The 25,519-nt window shown below is 37.8% G+C and overlaps 1 protein-coding gene across 3 annotated transcripts in view; it reads left to right on the top strand.

Moving 5' to 3' along the window:
• The window catches only part of Ubr3 (ubiquitin protein ligase E3 component n-recognin 3), a 131,630-nt gene that overhangs the window by 81,998 nt on the left and 24,113 nt on the right, over positions 1-25,519 (top strand). For 2 of the 3 annotated variants that reach the window (XM_085834795.1, XM_085834796.1), the window contains 7 exons: positions 1,206-1,666; positions 5,691-5,779; positions 7,262-7,411; positions 11,082-11,215; positions 16,639-16,749; positions 19,178-19,390; positions 21,429-21,565. In XM_085834795.1, coding sequence (XP_085690921.1) covers positions 1,206-1,666; positions 5,691-5,779; positions 7,262-7,411; positions 11,082-11,215; positions 16,639-16,749; positions 19,178-19,390; positions 21,429-21,565 — 1,295 coding nt within the window. The remainder of the gene's footprint in view (positions 1-1,205; positions 1,667-5,690; positions 5,780-7,261; positions 7,412-11,081; positions 11,216-16,638; positions 16,750-19,177; positions 19,391-21,428; positions 21,566-25,519) is intronic. The other variant, XM_085834797.1, reaches the window with a different exon arrangement.

Below are 25,519 nucleotides of genomic sequence, written 5' to 3'. Positions count from 1 at the left end.
AAGATAAAGGGAGAAGTGAGCTGGAGAGAAGACTCAGCAGTTAAGGGCCCTGTCACACCTTCCAGGGGACCTGGGTTCAATTCCCAGCACCCACATGGTGGCTCACAACTGTCTGTTAACTCCAGTCCCAAGCATCAGGCATACACGTGATACACAGACATATATGTGGCCAAAATGCTCATGTACATAAAATAAATAAAATTAAAAAGAAAAGTATTGAGATGACATGCCAGATAATTAAGTAGTTTTTTTCCTTTAAACCAGGTATCATGTGAATAGAGAGAGCTGAATTAGATATTTCTTGTAGTTAAGTCTATTTATTAGAATATTTCTTACATTTGACATGTTTTTGTTGTGAACACCGGAAAGGATTTTAATTAAAAACTTGGAACCTCTATCAGAGGCTCTTTTTATTCTAATGTTGTAGAGTATTTTAAAAACATTGAATGTTAAAATTTTATACTGTAATTTGGCTTATAAATGCATGCTTTTTAATGCTCATTTTAGAAAGATGAGATCCATTAAACAGATTCATATTTTAATTAAAAGGTGGGTTCTAAGAGGCTTGATGTGTTTGCTTTAGCAAAGACTGTCTAGAAGACAAATTAGTGAGAAGAACACTTGTGCAGTGTGAAGCAAACTATTCAGTCTTTACATTTTATTTATCTGTACATTTCAGTTTTGAGACGTGTAATCTTGGTAATTTTCAAAGTTTGAAGTTCCTTAAAAGTGAAAATGATATTTACTATAGATTTACTGTCTTTGAAAAAGTGAAGAAAAGTGGAAAGGTTTTCTGTGTGGTAGCATCCTTCCTTCCAGAAGCTCCTAGACAGTGTGCCGTCTCCTGGGGAGTGGGGAGGGCAGCCCAGCAGCTTCCCGACACTCAGAGGCTCACTTCATAGAGTTGGTTCTTATTTTTGTTGTTGTTGTTTTGTAATATGGCTGCAGATATGGCCTAAGCTTGTTTGTTTGTTTTCTGTGGAACAGAGGGGTGACTGCCAGTGGCCTCCTGTCCCTTACCACTGTCCCCATAAAGTGGTCTTACATCTATTTGAGAAAGGAGCAAAGGAAACGGGTTTATCTGCTAGAGAGATCTTTAGATGAAAACGTTCAGCATTCCCATTGGAAAAATACCGTGATATATTTTTAGAATTGGTTGTTGACTAACTTCTCCATCATTCTGTTGTTCTTATTTTTACCTGTAGAATTCTGGTACAGCTCAAGTTTTCAGCTTAGTAGCAGAGCGTAGAAAGAAATTTCAGGAGATCATCAATCGCAGCAACAGTGAAGCAAATCAGGTGGTTCGGCCCAAGATCCCAAGTAAATGGTCAGCTCCTGGTTCCTCTCCCCAGTTAACCACAGCCATTTTGGAAATTAAGGAAAGCATATTGTCTTTGCTAATAAAACTTCACCACAAACTCTCAGGAAAACAAAACTCTTATTATCCTCCATGGCTTGATGACATAGAAGTTTTAATACAACCAGAAATTCCCAAATACAATCACGGAGATGGTATAACTGCTGTAGAAAGGATTTTGCTAAAAGCTGCAGTGCAAAGCAGAATGAACAAGCGCATCATTGAGGAGATATGCAGAAAAGTGACCCCTCCTGTGCCACCCAAGAAAGTCACCGCCGCGGAGAAGAAAACTCTGGACAAGGAGGAAAGGTATTGGTATTTGTAGTGCTTCCAATATGTAGAGAGCAGACGATGATTGGAGTTTCTCTTCTTCCTGCCTGCCTTCTGGGCTAATGGCCTGGTTATTTCTGTTACAGCAGCCATAGCTGCTTACTCTGTAAGGTAATGGTTGGTCATAGCTAGTGTGTGTGTGTGTGTGTGTGTGTAGGGGGGGATGCGGAGTACTTTATGGATAAAAAGACATTGCTCATACTACTACTGCTGAGGTATCTGAGAATTCTCTTGCTGTTCAAAAAGAAGGTTTAACTTTAACAAATATAAGTATTTTTGATATTTCTTTAAAAAGAATCATTTGTGTGTTTGTATGCACTTGTGCTTGTATGCATGTAACACATATGCCACTGTGTGCATATGGAGGTTAGAGGTCACTTTTGGAAGTCTGTTCTGTCTTTACATCTTGTGGGTCCTGGTATTTGAACTCAAGTCATCAAGCTTAATATTAATAGCAAGTATCTTTCCTGCTTAGCTATCTCACTAGCCCTTAAGTATTTCTTAAAATAAAAATCCAACTATTTGAATTTTTGGTACTTAATTGTGTTTATTACTATATGATTATCAATTAATAGAGAAAGCAATGTTTCTTTAGATTTTCCTTTGCCAACTTGTTTCCTAATATTTTAAAGATAAAATTTTTTAATTAGATTTTTTTTTCAATTTATGTGTGTTTTGCCTGCATGTGTGTATGTGCAGTGCATGTATGTTTGGTACATATGGAAGTCAGAAGGGGTTATCAGGATATCGGATCCCTGGGACTGATATTACAGAGACCACAGAGGGATGCTCCTTGTTGACTCATTACTCAGCTTCCTGCTGCTCATCTGGCTTCCACTCATTCATACACACACACACAGCCCACGGCCACCTTCCCAGGGAGTGGGTGCCTCCAGTGGGCTGGACTACCTATGTCAGTAACAATCAAGATGATTTCCCACAAACACAGCAACAGGCCAGTTGATCTGGGCAGTCCCAGAACTGAGGTTCCCCTCTCAGGTGACTCGAAGCTTGGTAAAGTTAACAGTTACAACTAAGGAGTACAGGTGGTTAACGATGATGTATGAGGACAGAGAGGAAAAACTGTCAGTCTTGTTTGGTGTTCTGAGTTCACATAAGTTTGCCAGTCTCATGTAATTTGCTAGTTGTGAAGGAGATCATCTTATGATAACTGTATAAGAAGCCATTTTAGTCACATAGATGGTTGTGTAAGAAAAATTGTTTTTAGAGACAAAGAAAGTATCCAGGGACTGCGGAGGTGGCAGAGTGGGTAAGTACACTGTACAAGCTGAGAGCTGAGTGCCCAGCACTGTCAAAGCTGGGCATGGCTGTGCCTGCCTGTGTGCTCACTGACCAGACTGTCTATCTGAAACAGTGAGCTTCTGCTTCATTGAGTGCCCAGTGTCATGGGGATAAGGTGCAGATGATAGAGCAAGTCCCAAGTCCCTGTGCTGCCACCCACACCTGCATGCACGTGTACACACCACCCACAAAAGGGATAAATAGAATAATAGTAGTATTCCTATTAGACTTTTTTGTTTGTTTGTTTGTTTTTTGTTTTTTTTTCGAGACAGGGTTTCTCTGTGTAGCCCTGGCTGTCCTGGAACTCACTCTGTAGACCAGGCTGGCCTCGAACTCAGAAATCCGCCTGCCTCTGCCTCCTGAGTGCTGGGATTAAAGGCGTGTGCCACCATGCCTAGCTACGAATAGGAATTCTAAAGAACCAATGTGTATTTTAAATGGAATTTAAATTTAATGCATCTAACTAATAAAAATGGAAAATTGAAAATGAGTTGACTTACTTCTGCTAATTTCTTTAAATTTGAGGTATTTTCTCCTGATTATATATTAAGCTGTTCTGTTTTTTTTTTTTAATTTTTTTTATTGCTTGCCAACAGTCTTAAAATATTCTTTGTAAATAGATGAGTGATAAGTGCTAAAAGTTATGAAATAATCCAAAGGAATAATTATTTAGAATCAGAATGCTTTTTTTTTTTTGGTTTTTCGAGACAGGGTTTCTCTGTGTAGCCCTGGCTGTCCTGGAACTTACTTTGTAGACCAGGCTGGCCTTGAACTCAGAAATCCACCTGCCTCTGCCTCCCAAGTGCTGGGATTAAAGGCGTGCGCCACCACGCCCGGCAGAATGCTTTTTATTCTTTGGTAATTTCAGGACTCACTTCTTCTACTTTGCACAAAATAATCTGACCTAGAAATGCTTTTAGAGGAAGCTGAGAAATTTACTGGCTTCTGCTTCTGTTACTAGGAGACCGCTAGTCTTAGGTAGCAGGAAGTGGTTATTCTGGTCTTTTAGACTTCCTTTGCATGTAAACATCATAGGTTTTTATAGAACCTCTTTACTGTCCTGTGCTGGCAGGACTTCTTGCTTTCGCCACCTCTGACAAATACTTTGCACATTCTCTTGTTGGAAATCCAGATTTTCTTTTCTTTTCTCTCTCCCTCTGTGTTTTTGTTGAAAATATTTTCTTTTCTCATACAATATAGTTTCCTCTCCTTCTACTCCTCCCAGTTCTTCCCACCTCCCCTCCACTCTGGAATCACTCCCTTTCTGTCTCTCATTAGAAAAGAACTAGTCTCTAAGAGATAACAACCAAACAAACATGACAAAATAACCCACAATAAGATGGCTAAGGATGTTGAATATTTTTTTAAGTGTTTCTCAGCCATTTGAGATTCCTCTATTTAGAAGTCTCTGTTTAGATCTGTTTCCTATTTTTAAATTAGATTTGAGTTTTTGATATTTTTGATATCAGTTTCTTGAATTCTTTATATATGTTTTGGATATTAGTCCTCTTGTCAGATATGAAGTTGGTAAAAAACCTTTTCCCATTCTGTAGGTTGCCACTTTGCCCTATTGATGTTCTTTGCCTTATAGAAGTTTTTCAGTTTCATAATTTACCTTTTATTAATTGTTGATCTTGGTGCCTGCTCTATCAATGTTCTGTTCAGAAAGTCATCTCCTTTAAGGCTGTTCCCCACTTTCTCTTTTATCAGGTTCAGTGCATCTGATTTTATGTTGAGATCTTTGATCTACTTGAGTTTGGTGTAGGGTGACAAACATGGATCTATTTATATTCTTCTACAGGCAAACTCCAGTTTGACTAGCACTATTTGTTGAAGATGTGGTCCTTTTTCCAGTGTGTATTTCTGGCTTCTTTATCAAAACTCAGGTGTTCATATGTGTGTAGATTTATGCCTAGGTCTTCAATTTGATTCCATTGATCAGTATGTCTGTTTTTATACTAATATCATGCAGTTTTATTACTATATCTCTGTAGTACAATTTGAAGTCTGGAATGACGAGATATCCATCAATTCTTTTATTGTTCATGATTGTTTTATCTATTCTGGGTTTTTGTTTTTCCATATGAAGTTGAGAATTGTCCCTTCACTATCTGTAAAGGATTGTGTTGGGTTTTTGATGGGGATTGTATTGATCTGTTCTTGCCTTCATCAGTAGGATGGCTATTTTTACTGTTTCCTACAGATTGATGGGCATGGGAGATCTTTTTATCTTCTGATATCTTCTTCAACTTCTTTCTGGAAAGACTTGAAGTTTTTTTTATCATAAAAATCTTTCACATGCTTGGTTAGAGTTACCCCAAGATTTTTAATATTACTTGAGGCTACTGTGAAAGGTATTGTTTTCCTGATTGCTTATAAAATCCATTTGTGACTTATATATCAGGAAGACTACTTTTTTTTTTTTTTGAATTAATCTTGTATCCAGCCATTTGCTAAAATTAGGACTACCTAGTGGAGGATTTAGGATTTTTTTTTTTTTAATATATCTCATCGTTTCATACCGTAAAGCAGACTCACACAGACAGTAGGTTTGAGGCCGTGTGGAAGAATAGAATCAGCTCGGGAATATTACAGGAAATAGGTGGCTCTTGATTTGTGGCCATTTATACGTCATATGTGCCTGAAAGACAGTAGATTAGTTTTGAACACATCATGTACATAAAATTGTATTTCTCTTTAGGCGACAAAAGGCTAGAGAAAGGCAGCAGAAATTGCTCGCAGAGTTTGCCTCACGACAGAAAAGCTTTATGGAAACTGCAATGGATGTTGGTAAGTCAAAAATTTTAGTTTGAAACTCTTAATAATTAGTTATTATTTATGGTGATAATTTAATCTGAATGTTTACCAGTTTAAATAGTACTGTCTTTAAACAGTAGAGTAATGGAATGATCAGTTAGTGGTTTAATTATTGTGTGTGCCCTTGGGTACAGGTGTGCTCATGCTGCAGTGTGCGTGACGGTCATGGACAGCTTATGTCAATCAGTTCTTTCCTCCTACCGCGTGGGATGCAGGCAAGCGTCCTTACCACTGCCTGAGGTTATTATTATAGCCACTTTGTTGTTGAGCACAAGCAGTTGTTAAGGAGACTTTTGGTTCTCTATAAATCTGTCTCTCACTTACGTCAAGTCTGTCAGCAAGTATTTGATTATTTATTTTGATGATCTTCTCTGAAGTTATCCTAAGGTCCTTACAGTGATTTTAAAAATATTTTGAAATATAATGATTAATTATTAATTAGTTAAATGTAATGCCTAATATAATAATTTAAAAATATTTTTGAGTGCTGTCACAGTAAAATTTGTAAAAATCAGGTCTACTTTTTAATTCAGTTAATATTGGCATTAGGATTTTTATAATGAGTACCATTTTCCTATTGATATTAGAGCTATGAGTAGTCTGTTTTAAAAAAATACGTTTTTCTTCCCCTTTCAGTCCTCTTTTTTCCTATAATAGTTCTTTCAGATTATCTTTAGATAAGTTTAGAATTTTCTGCATATATGAGAAAATAGCTGATACTTACCTTTCTGTGTCTGCTGTGTGCCTTAATTTCTTATTGTTAGTGATACATGTAATAGTTCTGCTTTGTTAATATATAATGAGGCTATTCAATGATTTTCTTATATAAACCTTGTTGACTATTACTTGAGAGATATTACTGAAATGTAGAATTAGGAACCCCTATTATCATAGGTTATGCTACTACCAACTTTTAAAGGGTTGCCATCTTATAAATTTCCCCTCTCCAGAACCTTTATGTAAGTTAAAAACAAACAAACAAACAAACGTTTGTTCCTTAAAATGTAATGAAAAATTTCTCTTATACAGTTTTTTTAAAAGATTTTTTTTATTTATGTATATGTATTTTGTATATGAGCGCTCTGTTTGCATGACAGAAGTGGGTATCAGATCCCATTACAGATGGCTATGTGGTTACTAGGAATTAAACTCAGGACCTCTGGAAGAGCACCAGCCCCTTGCATGGATATTTTTGCTTCTGTTTTTTAGTATCAATTTTTACCTGTAATTGTTAAAAAAGCAAAATATTGAATCATGTATTACTTAAAGTTGTTTTAACTAACTTCACATTTTTGGTCTTTCTTAGAGCTGACATTTTACTTAATAATGGTCTTGATTGTATTATGATATAATTTTGTTAGTGTTTAACTTTAAAAGTATTTGAAATAGATCTTTGTGGGGAGTGCATAATGAAGAGGGACTTTCCTTTTAAGAGTTATAGCTTTCCCCCTCCAGATTCTCCTGAGAACGATATTCCTATGGAAATTACCACAGCAGAACCACAAGTTTCTGAGGCCGTGTATGACTGTGTTATTTGTGGACAGAGTGGTCCTTCTTCTGAAGACAGACCTACAGGACTGGTTGTACTGTTACAAGCATCATCAGGTGCGTTCAAAGAAACATTTTGATAGAAACATTTTAGAGAACTGCATCTATGTTAAGAGCTCATATTAGAGGTTAGTTTTCTCATTGATTTAACTGTTCTAAAATCTATAAGCATCTTAGGTCTATCAGTGTTGCCCATTTAAATATTCTAATTACATATGGCATATCCTGCCAGTTCTACTTCAGTTTCTTGGGGTTCTTGAAATAGCATGCAGAAGTAGTTCCTGACACAGCATGTAGATTGCTGTTTGCCAATATATCTTTTAAAACATTTTAAAAATTTGTCTAAATGTCCCTTTTTTTTCTTATTTTGAGGAATTTTGAAGTAGTAATAGTTCTTAGATGATCTTGATGGATTTAGTTCTTCCTCAACAGGATGTATGAACAAATTAAGTCTGTAGAGAACTGCATATATAGAATTTAAACCAAGTGTCAGTGTATTCTTAAGTAAAACGTGCAGGCATTTACACAAAAACACAGAGGCAAAGGTGGGGAATGGAGTGGGATATAGGTTTGTATGTTATTGAAACTAAGTAGATATTAATTCAAAATTCACTTTTATAAAGTGAAGACGCTTATTCTATCTTCCAGGTAACCACAAAAACAACCTCCTCAGCAATAGAATAATAAAAATCCAGATTAAAGAAATGGGGCCGGGCAGTGGTGGCACGTACCATTAATCCCAGCACTTGGGAGGCAGAGGCAGGCAGATTTCTGAGTTCGAGGCCAGCCTGGTCTACAGAGTGAGTTCCAGGACAGCCAGGACTACACAGAGAAACCCTGTCTCAAAAAACAAACAAAAAAACAAACAAAAAAAAAATGGGAAGGGACCCAAAATCCCACACTGGAAAATTTAATTGCAAAAGAGAGCAGTAATGAATGAATTAAGGAACAAATAGCAAACAAATTGCATACTTGCAGAACCAAGTTCTTTGTTAGTATTCGTTTGAAATACAATGAACTTAATTTTTTAGTTAGAAGATAGAGATTGACAGTGAATTTTAAAGATGACCATACTGTGTGCTATGGATAAGAAATTCACTTTTGGGCTGGAGAGATGGTTTAGTGGTTAAGACCGACTGCTGACTGCTCTTCCAGAGGGCCTAGGTTGAATTCTCAGCACCCACATAGCAATTCACAACTGTCTATTACTGCAGTTGTAGAGGATTCAACACCCTTACCGGACATACATGCAGGCAAAGTACCAATACACATAAAATTCAAAGAAATAATTCATTCTTTTAAAAAGAGAAATTTACTTTAGACTTAAAGACACAAGTAGATTGAAAGTGTAAGGCTTGAACTTAGGATGCAGCTCAGTTGGTAGAATACTTGCTTATATACACAGAACTTTAAGTTGGATGTATAACTAGGGGGTAATGGTTTATGCCTATAATCTCAGCACTCAGGAGGTATGGAGGCAGAAAGATCAGAAACCGTGTCAACAAAGAAAAGTACAGGAAAGTGAATTCTGTTGAATATTAAAAGAATTAATACCAAGTCTTCTGAAATGTCCAAAATAAAGAGGAAGGAACATTTTCAAAATTACCCTGTGAGGTTAGTATTCCCTTCAAACTAAGCACTAGAATGCATTACCAATGTAGATGCAGAAACCTTCATTAAGATTCTTGTGACTGAATTTGGTAGTGTAGTAGGTGGCACAGTGTGCTGTCTAACAGAGCATCCTCTTGGCTCTGCTTTATCCCACAGCTACCCTAAGTCTCTCCAACAGCCAGACATGCCACATATACCTGCTCCATCCTTATGAGCACCAATTCCCATGCAGATGCAGTTTTAAAAAGTACCATTTTTATTTCAGTGATACATTAAAAAAATACATAAATTGTGGTGCAGTGGTGTTTTAGAACATATATGCACTGTGTGATATGATGTGTCTGTTTGTAATCCTTTTGGGTTTTGATATTTTATACTTAAAAAATTATATTAGTTTTTTTTTCTCCTTCTGCCATTTTTATGTCTGTCTCCCAATTTTTTTCTCCATATTTAGTCTTCAGAAAATTGAATACCTTCTACCTGCTATGGGTTGTACATTTGATACTTTGTGTCCTCAGAAAACACACACACACACACACACACACACACACACACACACACACACACACACACACAGGCATGAAGCATAAACATCCTTTTCCAGAATAAAATCAGGGACCTCCTCCTGTATAATAACAGCACTGCTATCATAATCATTAAATTTAATATTAATGTTCCACATTATGTTTATATTCAAAATTTCCCAGTTATCTAAACTTTTGTTTTTTGTTTATTTAATAGTTGTGATATTTTGAAACATGTCTATTTTGTAGAGTAAGTATGGGCAGCTAAGTGACATACTTTTCACCTTACCCACCCATCTTTTCTTTGTGGTAGGGACCAGTAGTATCTTTTATAGCATATATTTCTTCTCTTTGTTTAGTTGTCATTTGTGTGGCTTCCTTTAATTTAAAACAATCTCTCAAGATCTTTGCCAGATTGGCTGCTCCAAAGACTGAACATGTGGATCCGTGTGCGGCTCTCTTATTGTGAGGTTCAGAGTAAACACTGTGGACAGGGGCATCACCAGTGTGCTCCTTCTGATGGCATCATTTTAGGAGGACTCCATGTCAGAGTGTTCTCTGTTCTAGGCAATACCTGTAACATGGGGTTGATAGCCCTTAAGGTTAAATGCTTTGGCCTTTATCTTTTACCAGATTTTTTTTTCCTGAGTGTGTAAACAACATCTGACACTTGCATCATGCTTTCTGATACTAAATTTCCTTAATTTGCCCCGTTTCTCTGCCTTAGTTCCTAAGTTATCCCCTCAGTGGTGGGACACTTGTCCTTGTCACCTTGTGCACTTCTGCGGCCTTGGGCTCACTGCTTTCTCCCAGCAGCAATGCTTCCTTTCTGTGAGATAGAGTATGTTCTCAGATGAAGTAGCTTGACATGGAGTAGGCACAGTTTCTACGGCCTTTCAGTGACACGGAAATCATCCATCATGCATTCATACTTAACACACTTTACTATAATTCTTGTGATATAAGAGTCTCACTTCGGCCAGGCAGTGGTGGCGCACGCCTTTAGTCCCAACACTTGGAAGGCAGAGGCAGATGGATTTCTGAGTTCGAGGCCAGCCCGGTCTACAGAGTGAGTTCCAGGACAGCCAGGGCTACACAGAAAACCCTGTCTCGGAAAACCAAAAAAAAAAAAAAAAAAAAAAAAAGGAGTCCCACTTCATAGTCCTGACTGGCCTGGAACTCATAGAGATCCTCCTGCCTCTACACCTTAAATGCTGGATTAAAGGAATGTGACACCACACCTCAAGATTATTTTTAAGAGTGAATATTTTCATATTTTGGGTTTTTATTCACTTGACAACTAAAACACTACTTTTTTTTTTTTGTCCTGAAACTCACTCACTATGTAGACCAAGCTGGCCTCAAACTCACAGAGATCTTCTTCCCTCTGCTTTCTGAGTGCTTGAATTAAGGCCTTCAGAACATTTAAATAAAAATATTTAAGCATTCATGATTGACATTTAAATAGAATTAATTTTTGATATTTGAAAAAATTTAAATCTACTATTGGTTGTTGTGGTGGATAACCTGGGTTATTTCAGTAAATTAGGTGTTTGTATTATTTAATGAACTTTATCTCTGTTGTTATTTAGTTTTAGGCCAGTGCAGGGACAATGCTGAGCCAAAAAAGCTGCCGATCACTGAAGAGGAGCAGATTTACCCTTGGGACACGTGTGCAGCGGTTCATGATGTGAGGCTCTCATTACTGCAACGTTATTTTAAAGACGTAAGTATTTTTATTATAGAACCGTTTCAGTCTTCCTCTTCTTCCTCCCCCCCCAACCCCCTGCTAATGGTGCTAGGAATTGAATCTCAGTTCTTATACATACGAAGTAAGATTTACCACTGAGCTGTATCTATCCCCAGCACTTGGATCACATCATTCATTCATTCATTCATTCATTTAAATTGTATGTGTATATCTGTTTTGCCTGCATATGTGTAAGTGCACCATGTGTGTGCCTGGTGCCTGTAGAAGTCCTAGGGCATCAGATCTGGAGTAATGGATGCTTGTGAGATACCATGTCGGTGCTTGGAACTGACCCTGGGTCAACGCTCTGTAAGCATCAAGTGCCTTACAGCAGAACCCCTGTCTTGGGTTGAATTGTGATGGCAAGGTTGATGATGATGTGCCTTCAGAATTTCAATTTCAGTTATCTTCCTCTGTTAAAATGGCATTCTGACTGCAAACGTGAAGTTTAGTGAAGAAGAATAACAATAGTTAGAATGTGGGCAGTAACATAATAAATTTCTATTAATAAACATTTCAAGCAAGAAGTGTGATGTGTGTTTTAAATGGTTTTTATTGTGAGATCTACATAATTTACTTAAATGAAATAAAGTAAGTATTAAAATAATTTACTTAGCGTGTAAACTTTTTTGAACCACCTTTTACTGTTGGGTGAAGATGCACAATGCCCATACGATATTTTAACCTGTAAAGGAGAGATAGAGTTCATTCCAGTCTTTTCTCCCATCCTGTGAGCTTAGCAGATTGTTTTCCAGCTTTACAAGCTCTACTATGCAGCAGCACCATTGTAAAGGTCAGCTTAACAGCAGCAGCACTGTTCCTTTCAAGGTCTCAGATGCAGAGCATTTCCCCACCGTGTGTGAGACCATGGTCTCCATCTCCAGCACTGTCAAGTCTAATATTTTTTGAGATTATCACATAAGATTTTCTCCCTTTTGTAAATTGAATCAAATCCTGAATTGGGTAAACATATAGTAGTTTAAAATACTTTAAAGAAAAGTGTTATTTTAGTTAACTGTACATTATCGTTTTGATTGCTGTCCTAATAGTTCTGCCTGTATATCTCAGTAGCACAGACATAAGACACACTTCCTCACAGTCAGCAGTAGCCCGAGCAGTTTGCTTCCACAGTCCATGGAGTGGGGTTGCAGGAGGAGCTTGTGGTTCTAGTCAGGGAGGCATTGTGTATATTAGCACAAGTCTTGGTCCAGTATTGGAAAAACAAAAGAAAACAGGATTTTTTTGAGCTATGTGCATTTGGCCAAACATCCTAAGCCTCAATTTTCTTATTCATAAAAGGTTCTAGTGATCTTTTCTGCAATGACCTTTCTGGGTCGGCCAACATAAATGTGAAGTGGTCCTTGTAATATTTAGAGTAATTAGGACATCTCATGTTAGACCTTATAATGCAATTTGGATATGATAATGGACGGTGATGGTTCTATTTACTTTCAGAGTTTTCAAAGTGAAGTTATGATTATTTTGAAATGTATATAATTCTGTCTTATAGATGTCTGTATTATTAATGTATGTGACAGCATGAATGATGTGTGTTTGTGTAGGAGGGGCATGTAGACCATGATGTCTTTGTAGAGGTCAGAAGACAACATTGGTGTCTGTTTTCAACTTTAAATTTTTTTAAAGATTTGTTTTAAGTGTATTGAATGTATTAATTACTTTTCTATTGCTGTGAAGAAGCAAGACCCTCCTGGCAAGCTGGCTAGATGCAAACACCACATATCACACTTGAGGAAAAAGTTTTCTTTTTATTTGGCTTTGTTATTCACCTTTATACATTTAATTGAAAGTGATTCAAATAAAATGCAAAGTATTATGACAAAAATGCATCTAATAGGGTGGCAACCAGTTGTACAAAGCAGGGGCTAGAAAGATGGATTGCAGCAGTTATGAGTACTTGCTGCGCTTCCAGGACCTGAGTCAGTTCCCAGCACACATGTCAGCTGGCTCACAACTGCTGTGTCTCCAGCTCCAAGGATCCAGTTCCCTTCTGCTTCCATGGTGACCTGAACACATGCGACACATGTGCATTCCTAGATAAATACACAGAAATAAAAAGAAAGAAATCAAAAAATGATCTTAACACAATCCTACCAACAAAATTCTTCTTGAAAATATTTATTTGAGGGCTGGAGACATGGCTTAGCAGTTAAGAGCACTGGGTGCTCTTCCAAAGGACCCAGGTTTATTTCCCAGAATCCACATGGCAGCTCACAATTGTATTACCTGGAGTCCTAGGAGGTCTCACACACTCTTCTGCCTTCTGCAGACAACAGGCACACATATGGTGCACAGGAGGCTGCTGTACCTGCCTGGCTTTCCTGTGGGTTCTGGAATCTGAACTGTGGCCCACAGTGCTCGGGTTCTGAGTCCTTTTCCTACTGAGCCATCTCCCAGGCCTTAAAAAATTTTTTTTTTAATTCAATCAAAATATAGCCCAGTGCAATAATTGTGAAGAAAAGAGATCTAATAAAAGAAGATTGGTTGGTTATCTCTTTCTAAGGCAAAATAATGGATTTCAAAATAAGTTTGGTTGTTTTAAATGAAAGGTTCTGAACTGATCTTGACTGCTGTGTTCTTGTATTAATGACTAACTAGAATTTTCTTCTGCTAGCAATGATTTTTGTGTACTTTGTAGTAGATATATGGTATGTTTCCTGAATGTGTGCCTGAAGAATCAGGGCTTACATTGATTTTATATCCTTCTCCAGGGTCTTTGGTGGATAGGTCCTCCCTGGACTTGATACTGAATGACTCTGATGCAGAGGGCAGGGGTTTTGGCTAGAACAGACTCGACTCATGGGCAGGAGAATAACTTGATTGGTGTTGATATGGATTAGAGAATTAAGCTGTGCATGTTGCAGAATTTGCATATAGAAATGTAGTTTTGTAAAATAGCATATATGTTTACTGTAGAAACAAGGAAATGTGACATGGAGGAAAGAGGAAACCTGAGCCTTGAAGTTGATTTTGGATATGTCCTCTATCACTTACAGCTTAATGACCTTAATGGTATTGTCATTCTTGTCTTATAAAAAGGGACAGCACTATTACGGAATGGGGTTTTCACAAATAGTGACTTTATTAAGACTTAGTGGTAACCCCTTAGCACAGCAATGAGTGGACATATAGTCAAAAATCTCTCTAAAATATCTTCTCATGACAGTCGTGTTCTTTTGACTAGCAAACTCAAGTAAGACATCTGTTACAGAGGCTAGTGACTACTACCTTCTGTTTTAAAGCTACCTACTGGCCAAGGGAGTGCTAGCATACCTGTAATTCTAGCACTTCAAAGTGGAGGCATGCAGATCAGGAGTTTAAGGCCATCCTAGGCTGTATAGTGAGTCAAGGACAGCCTGGCTGCATCAGACCCTGTCTCAAAAGTACTTCATAAACAGAACAACTAGCCACTGTTTCTAAAGTTAGCATTATCCACATTTTTATAATACTGTGCTGAAGAGAACAGCATGCTTATTAACTGACTACTCACTGAGTTGGAAATGATGTAGCCCTCAAATCTGTTTATATTTTAAGGATCTCCCAAACATAAGACAGAGATGAGCAGGCCTCCTGTTGTTCTTCCTGTTTGTAACAATAGAGCCCTGCTTACCTGCTGTGAGTGTGTGCTCTGTGCTTACCTGCTGTGAGTGTGTGCTCTGTGCTGCTGCACATTTCTATCTGGAGAGGCATTTTATACTTGCTTTTGTTTTTTAGTGTGTATGTGCCTGTGTGTGGCTCAAGCTCTGGGGTAGTCAGTTGTCTCCTTTCCACTGTGGGTTCTAAGGATTAAACTCTGGCCCTCATACTTGCATGGCAAATGCTCTTACCTGCTGAGCCATCTTGCCAGCCCCAGTGCAGTATTTTCTACTTTTGTGTTCTCATGAAGAATTTTGATTTACTGTTAGAACATTGGATTTAGGAACATTTTAAGACCTTGAGTTATGGTATGTTAATTTCCTTCCAACATTAAAAAATGTAAAGATTTACATTATTTTTAAGCATGTAGGAACTTTTTTATGGCAGCTTTCAAATACTCAATTATGTGGTTGTCCCTCATGTCCCATGTGCCTCATATGACTCTGCCTATCTTATTGCTGCAAATCCTGCAGGATGAATTCAGGCTTAGTCCTCAATGCTGTTTGGCAGACAAATGATGAAAATGAGAGAGAGGAAAAGGAGAAAGGGAGGGAATATTGATTTTTGAAGTCTTTAGCTTATATGTAGTATGTGATAGGGCTTGGGAACTCATTGTGTGTAGGTAAATAAGGATTGATAGCAAATGACTTAATTCTTTTTGACATTGAGTAAGTGCTTGTGGAGTTTTAAATCAAGAGGAAGAGAAATCTTTATTGGGAGGATGATAGAGTTCTGACATCGTGACTTTATGTTAGCTGAGGGACACTGAACTAGAAATTTCTGGTTTCTGGCTTCGGAAAAAAACCATCTATATAGCTCTTTCTGTCTGTCCCTCCCTTGCTCCCTCTTTTGCTCTCTCCCTCCCTCCCTCCCTCCCCCCTTCCCTCCTTTCCTCCCTCAGGAAAGGCAGCCAGGATTATAGGATAGGTGAAATTACTAGTTCCTTAGCAGGTTCAGTTTCAATGCTGAGAGAGTAGCACTCCCTTGAGGAGTACAAACATCCCTTAAATGCAAACAAGGAAGTGTAAGGGAATCAAGTGGAGGAAACCTAAGGGCGGTCGACTGTGGAAGCCAGAGAGAAGTCTGTGTTCCAAAACCAGAACTGTTGATGGCAGAAATGGAGAAGCTGGTGCATAGATGATACATAACTTTACCAGCAACAGTGTAGTTCAGCTCAACAATAATTTTTCTATGTGAATGTGTGTGTGCATGGACACACTCATAGGTTGATGTTGGGTGCCTTCCTCAATCCCTCTCTGACTCATGTTCTTGAGATAGTTTCTCAATGAGCCTACAGCTCTTCTATTCAGCTGAGCTCCAGGAATGTATCTGCCTATATCTGTATTCCCAGTTTAGGATTACAGACATGTACTGCTGCACTTAGCTTGACATGGGTACTGAATCAGAATTCAAGCCTTTATGTTTTTATGGAAGGCATTTTATGGACTAGCCATCCTCCCAGCCCCTAAACTTATATGTTATGGGATAGAAGAAATATTGTCTATGATATTTATTCTCCTTTATTGTAAGCTTGGATATTTGGAAACTAAAACTTACAGTATTCTAATTTTAAAGATCTTGCTTTGGGTCTATCACGTGTTAATTTATATCAAAAAGCTACACACTATGTTTTAGGATATACACGAAAACATGGCAAGTTTGGTTGAATGTATCTCAATATATTCATAATTATTTTTATGTTAGTAATTCTTTAAAATTAATTGTCCTTTTCTTTCTCTTTGAAGAGTTCTTGCCTTTTGGCAGTATCAATTGGCTGGGAAGGAGGTGTTTATGTACAAACCTGTGGCCACACATTGCACATAGATTGTCATAAATCCTATATGGAGTCATTACGGGTAAGTTGATCAGAAGGATATTTCAAGATGTCACCTTTGCAGGTATTATGAGCTTTACACCATGTACATCCCTGTGCCTCTTCTTGAGTGTGAGGTCATTTCTATGCTTTAGCAGATGGCTCCTGTAACTCCCATTAGTATTAGTCTTGGCTGCTGTTTCTCTGTAGTGCTAAGCTCCACTGCCCTAGGGGTCACCTTGTCACGTGGTCACCTGTTTTATTTAAGCTTTGCACACTTCTTTGTCCATTAGCTCTCTCCTAACTCCACTTTCCTGTACTGAGCCTAGTTTGTCTTTATTCCCAGGCATTAGCTTCTTGATTTTAGACATAGAAGTGAACCAAAAGATGGTAGAAAATCAAAAACTAAGTGAACTGTTATGCAAACGTAAGATTTCCTATATCAGGGACTGAGATTATGTTCATGGCCTAGAAGTACACTTGCTGATTTAGGTTCCTGCTTTCATCATGTTTCTTTCCTGCTTGCCACAGCAGCTGTTCCAAGTCTGCCACCCCACATCCAGACATTTGGCTTAAATCCTAAGGACGCCACTCACCAACCTCTGTTTCTTCTTCTGTCACCAAGAAATCAGTGCGTCTTCATCACACACTCCCTTCCCTCCTTACATTCACAGTACAGTTCCTTAGTAAGTGACTGTATCTTAGCCTGTCCCTTCTCTTCTTGGAGTAGAAGTCCTTCTTGCTTCTGCTGTGGAGCAGCTGCCCTGTGTGCTGTGCCTTTGTCTGCCACACTGCAGAGGCCGTGCTCGGTTGGTTTAGAACCCTTCCCTTGACCTTGCATACAGTTGAAGGCTTTTTTTAGTCTTTCAGTTCAACTTGCTAAATGTTTTTACTATCAAAGTGGATTTTCTTTTCATAGATTCCTGACTGGGAAGCATTTCTCTCCTTCCTGTGCCTCTTCACTCAGGCATTAGCCAGGGCCCTCATGGCTGTTCCTGAGCACCACATGCCATTAGTCCACTTTCACTAGTCCCACTGATATTTGATGTATGCCCTATTTTGACTTCTTTATAGTTGCTTTCAATACTGATTTCCTTGCTCTAATTCATTCCCTCCCTTTCTAAATCGTGTCAGTGGTTTACCAATACTCTCTTGTTTTCCTCTTGCTAGGATGACGCTTACTTTGAATTTACTCACTCCATGGTCTAGTTTGCCTGTTGACTCTGCTATGCTTTCATCAATTCAGGCTTTAATGAATTAGTTATCCTAGCTTCAGCTCGATGCAAGGTCAAGGGAAAGATTCTGAACAAGGCAAACCTGAACTCTTTTATATACTCAGAAAGGAGAGGGGAGACAGCAAAGCAGCAGAAAGAAGATGTCACCTACCAAATGACCACGGCTGCTGCAGTGCCGCGGACAAAGGACTGCACAGCACACAGGGAGGCTGCTCCTCAGGAATTAACTCTACTCCAAAAAGCAGAAGAGAAGGGCAGGCTAGAATACAGGATTAATAAGCTAATTCATAACTAAGAAATGGTTCTTAAGCACATTTCAATGACTATGTAGTTTCTAGAGTACTGTAGCTTCTGTGATGAATCTTGGGGATACAACAGTAAATAAGACAGATCCTTTATCCAAGAATTTATGGTGTTTGTCAGTTACTTTTCTCACTGTGTGATGATATACCTGAAAAAGCAATAGAAGAATGCAAAGAAGGGAAGGAAGGATGGACAGATGGACAGACTTCTTTGGCTCACAGTTTGAAAGTAGAGTCTAGAATGGTGGCAGGAGCACAAGGCTCTGTCCGTGTTGACTCACAGTCAGGGAGCAGAGAGAGAAGAAGAGCTTGGCATTCTTTTCCCAGGGTAGACACTAGTCTGTGAAATGGCGCTGCCCAGCTCAGGTGAGTCAATCTAGAAACCCCTCAGAAGCATGCCTAGAGGTTTGTCCCCTTGGCGATTCTGGATCTGTTGACAGTTAAATTCAGCACCAGGTTGTGTATTTGATGGACAAAGAGTGCTGTTTTAAAGTACACACAGGGTCATAGTGACCATCTGAAGTATGCCCAGACATTTGATGACATAAGGTACCTTTGAATCATTCTATCTAGATCTGTATGTCTAAAGAACTGGTGAGAAGCCAGATTGTAAAGAGCTTTGTGGTCCATGTGAACAATTGAGACTTTCTATAGCTTCCTCAGAAAAAAGATATTAAAGGTTTGCTTATATAGAAAAAAATATTGTGGTATTACTTAAGAAAGGATAGTGTCTTGCATGTGCTTATAGCATAATGCGTATTATAAGAAGTGCCTTGTTAACCATTGACAACTAAATCAGAGACTTAATTTTTGTGATATTTTAGAGATGCCTTTCTTTGTATGGTACGCTAATTTACTGTAAAATATGGTATTGTAACTTATGTTTACTACAAATGTGTGAATCGGATATCTCTCTGTTTATTTCATCTTTCAGAATGACCAGGTTCTTCAGGGCTTCTCAGTGGACAAAGGAGAATTCACGTGTCCCCTCTGTAGACAGTTTGCCAACAGTGTTCTTCCATGTTATCCTGGAAGCAATGTGGAAAATAACCTTTGGCAACGCCCTTGTAACAAAAGCACACAAGATCTCATAAAGGAAGTGGAAGAGCTGCAGGGACGGCCGGGAGCTTTCCCAGTAAGCATCAGTGTAAGGCAGAAATATCCTGGCTAACTTATTAACTTTGTCTGTTTTTCGGTTCCCTCCCTCCGTCCTCTCCTCCCTCCTTCCCTTTAGTCCCATTTCTTCCCTACTCCCTACCGTCTTTTCTTTTTTTTTCCTAAGTTACCCCGGGCCTTTATGCATTTAGTAGAAATTGATTTTTTGAAGTTTATGTCTTCTGTTTGTGCTCATTGAAAAACAGAATGAAAATTGTAGAAGAAATTATCAGATGTTATTTTTTTTTAGTTAAAATCATTATAATTTTAATGTATTAAGACTATCATGAGCTTAAATTTTGTTCTAGTTAGAGTTATCATTGCTGCGATGAAACACCATGACCTTAAGCAAGTACCACATCACTGTTTATTATTGAAGGAATCTTCCTGGCAGGAGCTCATGCAGAGGCCTGCTGCTTACTGGCTTGGTCCTCATGACTTGTTCAACCTGCTTTCCTTCTTTTTTCTTTTTTGTTTTTTGTTTCTTTGAGACAGGGTTTCTCAGTACAACCAACCCAGGCTGTCCTGCACTTGCTAGTAGAGGATGACCTTGAACTCGCAGAGATTTGCCTGCCTCCAGCTCCCAAGGGCTTGCCCTTGTAGGTCTAAGAAAAGGACCTACAAGTTTGCCTACAGCCTGATCTTATGGAGGCATTTTCTCAATTGAGGCTCCCTCATCTCTGATGACTCTAGCTTGTGTCAAGTTGACATAAAACTAGTCAACACAAGCTTAAATGTGGTTAGACTCTTTAAAGATGTTGAAAAAAGAAAAAAAAAAGCAAAGCAAAGCAAAGCAAAAAGCATATATGTTATTTTGCTTATTTAGCAATGGATACATTCTGAAAGTGGCATCAGTAAATAATTTTGCCATTGTGTGAGCATCAAATTGTATTTATACAAACCAAATGGCTTTGATGTCTCTAGGTAATATAATTTTAAGGGACTACCAAAGTGTATGTGGCCTATGCTGTACCATAGTACATGAGTCTCTGTCACTGTCTCAATGTACAAATATAATATAGCATATAAGTATCAAATACAATGTTTGAAAATATATCATCATTTATATTGAGATTAAGATTGGTAACCTGAGTTTAATTCCTAAGGACTCATGTGCTGGAAGGAGACAACTAACCACCCCAAGTTGTCCTGCGGCCTCTCCACATGTGCCATAGTATCCATGACCCCACCCACATATGTGTGTGCATGTGTACATATACCACATACATGTAATAAAAACTAAGAACGTTTATTCACAGCTTTATTTACTCTGTGTGATCATTCACTACAAATTGGTCTTCTGTAATGTGAATTGGCTTAAATGATTCTGATTTTTAATCCCCATCAACAGAATTTGTGTGGTTTAAGTTCTTAAAATGTTTTACCTATGTTGTAGATTTTTGTTATGGTTTATAAAGGATGTGACATACTTTACTGCCATTCTACTTTTTTGTAGTGTTGGGAATTGAACTTAAGGCTTCTCACATAGTAGGCAACTGCTCTGCCATTAAACTAAGCTTTTGAAACAAAAGTTTGGACATTAAACCATACAGATTTATGTCTTGGCATTTACTTTCTCAAATGAAGACTAACTTTAGAATCTGAGGGGTATTTGGTATGTAAATTTTATTCAAAATTTGCCAGAAAGTAAGGGAAATTGGTATTATATTTCTTTGAAAACTGAACTTAAATAAAGTCAGCTTTTTGGGAAATATGGAACTGATTCTAAAATGTTATTTAGCATTATGTACTCATTAGATTAGACTAGAGTTTGTATTGCTAACTCAATAATTCATAATTGGGTTTTATCATAATTGGATATTATCAGTTGCCATCCAGAACTTGAATAAGATAGATTCAGTTTTGATTAATTTTTCTTTATACACTAAATTGTGCAAAGTTGTTTATGTTACATCTACTTTGATTTAATGTTAATTTTCTAGTGTGTTTATATAATAAATATTTCAGTTTTAAGCTATTACTAAAGAAAATTAATGTGAGTTTTATATGTATGTTCACTTTTTTTATAGTCAGAAACCAACTTAAGTAAAGAAATGGAATCTGTAATGAAAGATATAAAAAATACCACTCAGAAGAAATACAGAGACTATAGCAAGACCCCAGGCTCACCAGACAATGAGTTTCTCTTTATGTACTCTGTTGCTAGGTAGGTATGTGTAATATATATTAGTATTTCCTTAGTATTAGTTTTTTTATTGTTTAGTGAATCTTTGTTTTATCTTGCCATCTGTTTTTGTTTAAAGAAAGGATATGTATCTTTAATATTTGTTAAAAGTATAGCTAGTTTTATAACCTCCCAGGAAGTTACTTCCTGAAGTTATTTTTAAATTACTTGCTGAACAATTCGGCTGCTGTTGAACATCATGGAACATAAGGGGGAAAGTATATTATTAACACTTGGGGCTGATAAGTCCCTTAAAATATGGCATTTTATGTATGATGAAGTCTTGGCAAGTGCTTATGCTGAGAACTAAAACATAGTGTTACATGCCTTCATTACAGAAATTAAGGCTGCAAGAGAGGAACTTGTTTCTTTGAACCAAGTGAGAGCTCTCCTAGTATGTTAGGAAATGCCAGCGAAGGAAGAGAAAGCAAGAAGCCAGGTGCTCTGGCCTCTGCTCTGGCTGGCAGGCTCAGGGAAGCAGCACTTAAGTTCTCCTCATTTGAGTTAGGGAGCATTAGCTTAATTTCTGAGTAGCTGGATCATCATCAATGCACACATCTAAGCAGAACTTTTGGAGAATATGTGGTAATAGAGAGCTGTAAAAGAAGGAAACAGGGAAGATGCAGGTATATACAGCTATTCACGAACAAACACATCCTGCTAAAGCCGAAACAGTAGAGCCTCTTATGTCTTTGCAAGCATACTTCTTATTTTGTTCATACAGTATTGTGGTTGGTAAGATCTAGCGAGATGATGGGGCTTGAAGTCATCCAGCAACTTACTAGCAGAACTACAGGCTGGACTTGAGATCGTTTGAGTCAAGATTCAGTGGTTTTGGTTTTTCAGTTAGTCATCTTTCTTCCTGTCTTGTGTTCACCTCTTATAGGTTGTGTTCTGTTTTTAATATCTTTGCCCCACTCCCATAGCAGTGTAATAAAACAGTAAGTGAAAGAGTTTATGTAACCTTTAAAACCCAGGAAATGGATCCAGACTTAGAAGAATTTCAGCAAGCAAGTTAGAGCTCAAGATAAGGACCCTACCTCACTCTTCAGACTGTAACCATAAATGCTGGACCCAGATTGATATAGACATATCTGTGCACTAGAAAACGACTTCCTTCCTACTCTGTGTTCCTAGGCTGTTGTTATCCAGAATGCTTTTTGTTTGTTTGTTTGATTTTTAGATGGTGAGGTATAGAATTATTATTTTGTTTCTGGGGAGTTACTGATTACTACACACTTATAACTATGCTTATAAAACTAAATTTAATTTAACTTTACTAAGGATCTAGGATCATGCATAGCTTCTGTACAATATGTAATTATTATATAGAAATATTGAATGCAGATCAGCTGTTGTGTTTACACACATACTCCTCTCTGTCTCTGTCTCTCTCTCTCACACACACACATCTCACTATATTATGCCTTCAGTTTCACTAGAGTTGGCATTACTAGGAGATCCTGAGATCTTGATTGAATGGGAATGATCAATACATGGAATTTTCCTGTAATATGATAAACTATTTCATTAAGGTATAATTTAGCTGCAATTTAGGTCCTTGTGTTTTGCCTTAAACTATAAATAACTTATGAAAAAAGGCTATGGTAACAGTAAGATGGACTCAGTGTTCTCTTATAGAGAAGCAAGGACAGGGATCAGATGCTAAAGGTGTGGGCAGAAGAACAGGAAAGTCACGCTGCCTTCCCCATCCCTCTCTGAACCCTAGTAATAAACTCAGACCATGAGACAGTGACTATCTGCTTAGGATAATCAAGCATCGCAGAGTTTCAGTGAGCTTGCAGGCCTCCCGAAGTCTCAGTTAGCTGTCGCGAAGAAAACAAATGAAGGCCAAAGTGACTTAAAATTAAAATCTGAATGAAGGAAAAAGGGTTTTATCATATTGAGCAGAACATAATGGCAAGGCTTTTATTTTCCTCTAACATGCAGCTTGTTTCAGTATTTTATTTAAATATTTAAATCCTATGAAATATGTCAGTACCTACCTTTCAGAGAAAATATTTCTGAAACTATTAACTATTTATGAAAGAAGTTGCAGTCAAAAGTTATTCAAGTAAGTATTTATGAAATAAGTTGTAATTCAAACTTACTTTAAATTACTTCATTTTTAATTCTTTGTGATTCCCAGAACTTGAAGATATATTTATATTTGGCATTTTATTATGACATAGCTCTAGTTTTGAGTTGAATTTCTCCTAGCTGTGTAAGTAATTTTGTTTGTGCTTTAGGGAGCATAAGACTTGATATTTGGGAAGAGAGTATTTCTTTTGATGGCTGGAGAACTCAGTATTTTTTTTTTTTAAAGATTTATTTATTTATTATATGTAAGTACACCGCAGCTGTCTTCAGACACTCCAGAAGAGGGCGCCAGGTCTCGTTACGGATGGTTGTGAGCCACCATATGGTTGCTGGGACTTGAGCACCGGACCTTCGGAAGAGCAGTCGGGTGCTCTTACCCACTGAGCCATCTCACCAGCCCGAGAACTCAGTATTTTGATGGAAAGGGTACATGTCTTTGTTTTTAATTTGATTTATATGAGGACCCTTTTGGAAAAAAGTTGTTTTTTTTCTTTTTAAAGCAACAGAAGGGAAATTTTTGGAATGTATTTTTGAAAATTAATTCTCAAATTAACCATACCAACTTTATATGTTTCAAGCTATTCTGAAATTTTTGTTCTGTTGCAAATATTAGTCATAAAAATGGACTATGAAGAGGTTATACTAGGTAAGAAGGCTTCCTTTAATATTAACTCATTATTGTATTACTGAAACTAAGAAAAACATGACTTTCAGTAATTGATTTTCCCACCAAGGACTTTGGTATCTAAGTCATGAACAGAGGTGTTGGTCTGTAGCTCTAGGTGTGTAACTGTGAGAAACATAGAAATGGTAGAGAGAAGACACAGGAGCATTTGAGATGCAGATGAACAGACCTCTCTCAAGCATGAATGGATTGGTATTCAGTAGAATGAATATATATCTTCATATGCTGTATTGTAAGTTTAGATCTTTTTTTTTTTTTTTTTTGGTTTTTTGGTTTTTCGAGACAGGGTTTCTCTGTATAGCCCTGGGTGTCCTGGAACTCACTCTGTAGACCAGGCTGGCCTCGAATTCAGAAATCCGCCTGCCTCTGCATCACCACGCCCGGCTGTAAGTTTAGATCTTTAAAAGTAATTATGTTGAAAACAAGAGGAGCACTTTGTAAAGCCAGGTAGTGCTCTTTATAAGTAGCACCCGACTCTCCTGCACAGGTCTGAGCATAAGCAAGTCCTTCCTCTCAGCCTCTGAGTAGCTGGACTGCAGGGAGGATAAGCCACCAGACCCAGGCTCACACTGAACCCTTTTCATTTTTTGCTTTTGATTTAAAACTATTATTTGAGGTAATTTTCCCCTTGAAAACAATCTGCCTGCCCTGTTTCTTTCTCTTTTGTTTTTGCATTTAAGGATTGTAAAGATCAGCAAAAGGAGATGAACTACAATAAATAAAAATGGTTAATTTTCTATGTGTGTGTATATATGTATGTATATGTCTTAGTGTGTGTGTATGTGTGCCTCCCCCCGCCCCGTGTGTGTGTGTGTGTGTGTGTGTGTGTGTGTGTGTATGTGTGTATGTGTATGTGTGTGGCCTGCAGTTGATGTGGAGTTTCTTTTTCAATCACTTAACCTGGAGCTTTCTGTTTAGGTACCTGACTAGCCCCTTGCTTTGGGATTCTATTTCTTCAGTTCCTGAATGCTGGGCTTTCAGATGGTCTGGTAAATCTATTTGGCCCTATATAGGTATAGGAGATGTGTTTGCAAGGCAAGCACCATACCCACTGAGTCTCCCCAGTCTTACATAGCTCTTTTTTGTTTGTTTGTTTGTTTTTTAAATACAGCATATTATTAAGTATCATTAGGAATTTAGATACTTAAAAC

This window comes from Mus caroli, unplaced genomic scaffold, assembly GCF_978045245.1.
Source record: "Mus caroli unplaced genomic scaffold, Mus_caroli_1 scaffold_2, whole genome shotgun sequence".
NCBI lineage: Eukaryota > Metazoa > Chordata > Mammalia > Rodentia > Muridae > Mus > Mus caroli.
The sequence above is the reverse complement of the archived record's forward strand: the minus strand, read 5'-3'. Positions and strand labels throughout refer to the sequence as shown.